The sequence below is a fragment of the Zingiber officinale genome, chromosome 4A (assembly GCF_018446385.1).
Source record: "Zingiber officinale cultivar Zhangliang chromosome 4A, Zo_v1.1, whole genome shotgun sequence".
In the NCBI taxonomy this organism is placed as follows: Eukaryota; Viridiplantae; Streptophyta; class Magnoliopsida; order Zingiberales; family Zingiberaceae; genus Zingiber; species Zingiber officinale.
Genome location: NC_055992.1, coordinates 34695060 through 34700921, shown reverse-complemented (window position 1 = coordinate 34700921; position 5862 = coordinate 34695060). Strand labels below are relative to the sequence as shown.

At 41.4% G+C, this 5862-nt stretch overlaps 1 protein-coding gene across 1 annotated transcript; it reads left to right on the top strand.

The window, feature by feature from the left end:
* The first annotated feature begins 1516 nt into the window (after positions 1-1516).
* LOC121969802 (vacuolar iron transporter homolog 2-like) lies at positions 1517-2657 on the top strand. Its single transcript, XM_042520057.1, has one exon. It carries the CDS (start codon positions 1678-1680, stop codon positions 2416-2418), a length of 741 nt encoding a protein of 246 aa, XP_042375991.1. The 5' UTR covers positions 1517-1677; the 3' UTR covers positions 2419-2657.
* Positions 2658-5862: the final 3205 nt, after the last annotated feature.

Genomic DNA, 5862 nt, shown 5'->3' with positions numbered 1-5862 from the left:
TTACATAGGTGTGAATGTGTTTGATCCGATTTGGACCTTTTCAAAACACCCAAATTTCACCTACTAAAATAGACTGAATCAGGGGAAAGGAATCCTGCTAAGAATGTCAGGACAGAATAATTTAAGGGAGTAGAGATCAAGTTGGCCTTGAGAACTAAGAATAAACGCCAAGTAGAAACCAGCTCGAACAACTCATATCATAATTGTGTGACACAGAGATCCACCTAAATAGAAGTATAGCATGAAATGAAGCGTAGTGGAACAAGAATCTGCCGTCGTGGCACACTAAAATATGTTCCCTCTCAACCGCACACTAAAGTATTCCTTTGTGAACGCGGTGCGGTGGCCACTCGCAATGCAAGGCGCAACGGGTATCCGCTTTAGTTAGTAGTGCTTAACTGTGTCGTTTCTTTTATTCTCCCGGCATCTCTTCGTTCACACACTAGTCTTTACTAGCTCTGCTCTGTATCATTTCCTCTCTATTTACTGCCATTAATCAATCTAGAAATAAGAAGCTCCAAATTAATAATATTAAATCAAGGATTAAATCAGTAAAATGATACTGAACATAATAGTGATTAATTTATGGCTGCAATTAGAGAGACAAACAAAGAGAAGTGGTCGTCTCTTGATTTTTTTTTTTAAAAAATTGTATTCGATAACAAAAGCTAATCTTTAATATCAACTAAACAGATATTTATATAGATCAAAAACTCTAACGTTTTTAGAAAAATACCCTAAATATAAAAAAATCTAAAAATTATTAAAAAAATAATAATAAAAAATATTCGGAACAACTCTAAAAATCCTAAATCATATTTTTTTAATCCGAAATTAATTAATTATGAGATCTATAATAAATATAGATAAATGAATGAATGAGCTTCAATCCTTACTATTTATGATTTCATTCTTATATCTAATTAAAAGTTATAACTATTAAAATTTATCAAACTTTCTTTCATGAATTAAATTTTCTACCCGGCTCCAATTTATTTGAACATATATGTGTATACACAAAGATAGAATCATTGTATTATGATGGCAAAAGATGATTACGTTCGTCCCTAGTGTTTCTATCAATTCGTTCCAGGTTCAACATGGAGAAGGTAAATCACGGGTGACTATTAATTTTTGGAATACTGACTAGCATATAAGGGAGACATTTATCTCAATTTTACCAAGAATCAAATTCTAGATCTCATTGTGGTAACACCTCATGTACTAACCACTAGACCGTCCCGAGGGGACCAGAATCATTATATTCTATTGCAATACAAGATGATAAAAGGTGACTACGATCGCCTTTAGCGCTCCTGACAATATGTCTCAGATTAATACGGAGGAGATAAATCACGAATGAAGATCATTTTTTTTTTTTTTTTTTTTTTTTTTTTTTTTTTTGCAACGTAAGAAGATAAGGCGTGTGGCCAACACGACGAATTGCGTGTGTCTGTTTTTTTTTTTTTTTTTTTTGTATTTTTTTTATTTTTATTTTTCTTGTTGTGGTTATAAATCGACGGGTCATGGCGTGTGGCCAACACGCTGCCCTCTCAATTCACAGAGCTTGAGATCGAGCTGAGAAGCACGCCTCTTCTTGCTCTTTCGCTCAATTTGATCAACAACTCATCCGCTTCGAGCTATCCCCTTCCCTTCAATCTCTGAAATATAGACATCATGTCTTCTTCCTGCCATCATTGTGGCCAGGTCCATGCCTCCTCTTCGCCCGACTATCCAAAACAATTAGATGACAGCCCCCATGTCATTTCCATCCCACCGGAACAACAAAGCCACGAGCCGGTTCCACCACCCGAGCCTACCGTCGACTACCTGGCCAGGGCGCAGTGGCTCCGCGCCGCGGTGCTCGGAGCCAACGACGGCCTCGTCTCGGTCGCATCGCTCATGGTCGGCGTCGGCGCAGTCAACTCGACCGCAAAAGCCATGCTGGTGTCGGGCCTGGCCGGCCTCGTGGCGGGCGCCTGCAGCATGGCCATCGGGGAGTTCGTGTCGGTCTACGCTCAGTACGACATCGAAGTGGCGGAGCTGGAGCGGCTCGGCCGTGGGCTTGGAAAAGGCATCGTCGCGAAGGAAGAAGACGTGAATAAAAAGACTAGTCGTCTTCCCAATCCGTGGCTCGCGGCGGGGGCGTCGGCTCTGGCGTTCTCGATGGGAGCGCTGCTGCCTCTGTTGGGCGGAGGATTTATCAAGGCGTGGGGCGTGAGGGTGGCGGCGGTGTGTGCGGTCAGCAGCCTGGCTCTGCCCGGATTCGGTGCGGCCGGGGCGGTGCTGGGCGGTGCCAACGTGACTAGGTCCGCTGTCAGGGTGCTGATAGGAGGCTGGTTGGCCATGTTGCTCACTTACGCCGTGCTCAGACTCTTCGCCCTTGTTTTCGATATGAACCTACTGCCCACCGGTTAATTAATTAGGCGGAAAAAAAAAAAACTATGCCTTGTACTAATTATAGCCTTTAGAAATAAAAAAAACTCCGGACTTTGTGGCGAAAATTCTCTAGTGTTCCATACTCAATGTAAGTCTTGCTTGACTTATCTCATTGAAAGTGACTTAACCAAATCCATGCATTAAAGCTATAAGCTCCAAGCGAGAAGCCAAATGCGTAAGGAAAATTCAAACAAAGAGAGTTTAAATGTACTTGTATATATATTTTTAATTTAGATATCCAACTCTTTTAATTGATTAATTGAAAGTAATCAATTCGATCATATAAAAATTTATCATCAGTTATCAAAATAAATCAAGAATATCTTATTATCATCTTATTGGAAAAAAATTAATTCGATCCTTAAATATAATCGTTTGAAGAGCTTAACTACTGTACCATTACCTGGGACGAAGCTTGGTGTTCTCTTGTGTGAGTAGAGCAGGAATAATTGAGGAATTTGCCATCTCCCATGAATCTGTTGTGCCAAAGTGCCAAAGGTAATAATTGAAGGATGACATGTGGAATAGGTTGTGAGTTAGGATGACAGGTGAACGTGTAAATTATCTTCTTCTCTATTTGAATTCATTACTATAACTAAATAGTGGTACAATGGAACTTCGAATACATTGTAGGATCTAATAGAGCACTCTACAAGTGCACGGTTACATTACGTCGTCAGTAATATAAAAGATATCGAATACACAAGGACTGTTGATTAAGTACTAGTTGGTTGGAAAAGAAAGTAAGAGAAAGATTAAGGAGAAGGAGAGAGAGAAGGAACAAGAGAGTAGAGAAGAAGGTGGATGGTGAATGATAGATGCTAAGATTTTAGTTTCGTTATGATGCTAGTTAATGTCTTTATGCATTGTTCATCTACTTAACTCCATGCTTAGACTTGTGTAGGGCTTCTAACTAGAGTCCTGTACAATCCTGCTCAGATCGCATCGAAGAGTTTACCCAAGTTCTATCGCCAACTCTAGAAAGTCTGTTAAAGAGATACTCCTATCACTAGTATCCCTTCATATAATCCTAAAATTAATCGATTTACCTTCTAACGGTAGATTAATGTAATTAAGTAAAAGAGATAACTTAGGAAGTCTGGTTAAAGGATTGTCCTCTATCACAGGGCCCCCACCCGGTCATACGTTTCTAGATTACACAAGTCACTTCCTAACATTAATTTGGGAGAACCCTCTAAACTCTAATTAGTTTATCTTGTAGTGAATCGATCCCCGTTTTAAGGAAAGGTTGTAGAAAGTAAGGGATACTTTCCGTCACAAGGTCCCGCGGTCTTACAATCTAAGGTTCTTCCTCTACATGGTGATCAAAATCCTACATCTACATGAATTGACCTCATATATATTTTGTCAAACACATACAAGGCACAACACACATAGTGTTGGACCCCGTATTATTTTGATGTGATCAACCAAGTTGGTTAGGTCCTGCTTTGTGTTTGATCCCTGTGTCTGAGTGTGCAGGAGCTTAGGAGCGTAGGAAGTCGAGCGGAAGACGCAACTAGCGAGAAGGACAGCACGGGAAGAGAGCCGACGAGCTCGGTGCATCCGAAGGACGAGAGAGCTGCGGAAGAGTACTCCGGTGGAGCGAGAAGAACGTGCGCGGCGTTCGAGGGACGAGAAGCCGGACGGAAGCCTGCTCGAGGAGAAGGTCGGGAATTGGGTTCGGGTGAGCCCTATTTCAGTTGGCCGCAATCACCCAAAAGAACGGAGCTTCGGAAGCCAAAGCAAAGAAGAAAAGGAGACAAAAGAGGCTAAAATTACTCTAGCAGAAATTACTGTAGCAGGAACCTTGAAGGCGCCTTAAACATATTGAAGGCGCCTTAAACATATTCAAGGCGCCTTCAAAATTGAAGGCGCCTTGAAAGGCTTGTTTAAGGTGCCTTGAGCTAGGTTAGTTTGACCGTTTGCGCTATGGATAAAGTTTTATCCGCTGACCGAGCTGAAGGCGCCTTGAACCTTGTTGGAGGCGCCTTGGACTCTCGGGATAAGATTTCCAGGACCTATATAAAGGCCCCTGGAGCTAGGAAAGTAACAACAACTCAAGCAATCATTGTGTAGCCATTCCTATCAATAGTTCTAAGCTTCCAAAGTGTAAAAGGTTTCTCCGCCTTCAGAGAAGGAGAATTTTTCTACTGAGCTCTTCATCGCCCTGGATTAACAACCGTCTTGGTTGTAACCAGGTTAAATCCTGGTCTTCTCTGTCTTTCTGTATTTAGTTTTTATTGCTTTACTATTTTATCACTATTGCACTAATTGAGTTGAAAGTACGAGGAGGGTATATTTTATTTCTGTTTACAGCAATTCACCCCCCTCTTGCCGGCCTCCGCTGCACCTACACATAGAACATGATATAAACACTTCATTGCATAGGAAAATATCTAAATACATAGTTTATACATCACATGACATCACAATTACTTCCTACATCATAGATCTGGAGATTTACTCCATTGCAAGGGATTTACAAACAAGAGACATGAAATTAAGCATCCTACAACCCTAAACACAAGATAGAGAAGAGAGGAATGCTTATCTATGCGTCGCCGGTCTTCTTGCTTGCAATCCTTGCTCCGGAAGTGGGACGGATCAGCGAAGATGAAAGATCTAGGGTTCCCCCAAGGGGGAGAACCCTTCTCCAAGGAATGGGGGTAAGCCCCAAGCTAAAGATTCCCCAAAAGGGGAGAAAATCCTTTAAATAGGGAAGGGCACGAGCCTGGCATAGCCCGTGTGACATCCACATGGCTGGAGCCTTCTTGGTCTCGGCCAAGGTGATAAAGCTGTGTGGTTTCACATGGCTATGTCCTGCTTATCCTTTGGAATTCTTGCACGACCGTGTGGGACCTCACACGGCCATGTGAATCTACATCGCCAAGGTCTGTTCTGCCTCTGGAATGTGGCACAGCCGTGTTGATTCACACGGTCGTGTGTTGCTTTGCCTCTGGAATGTTCATATGGCCTTATGGATTAGCACGACTGTGGTCTTCTTCCCTTTGCATTGTTGCACGACTGTGTGAGTTCACACAGTCGGGCCGGGCTTGATTTAGCACGAGCAAGACCACACGGCCGTGTGGTTTCACACATACTGAGCTAGATTTTCACAAGTTGTTCCAATGTATGTCTTTTTCTCCGTTTTCACTCCAAATCGCGTCTTATTAATCAAAACAAGCAAAGAACATATCTCTGAATAAAAAGAATGAAAATATGACATTATAATAAAATAGGGTGCAATAAACATAAATTATGCTCATAAAATACAAGTAGATATATGTCAAAACATGCATAAAAGTATATATAATCTATGCACATCAATAACGCGCATTACTTTTTCACAATTTTTGAAAAGTTCGTAGTGGAAAATAACTTAATCAAAGCAATGCTAACACTTTATTTTTACTTGGTTTA

What these genes read in the sequence shown, in the direction of transcription:
- LOC121969802 (XM_042520057.1), top strand. Translation starts at nt 1,678, where the DNA reads ATGTCTTCTTCCTGCCATCATTGTGGCCAGGTCCATGCCTCCTCTTCG.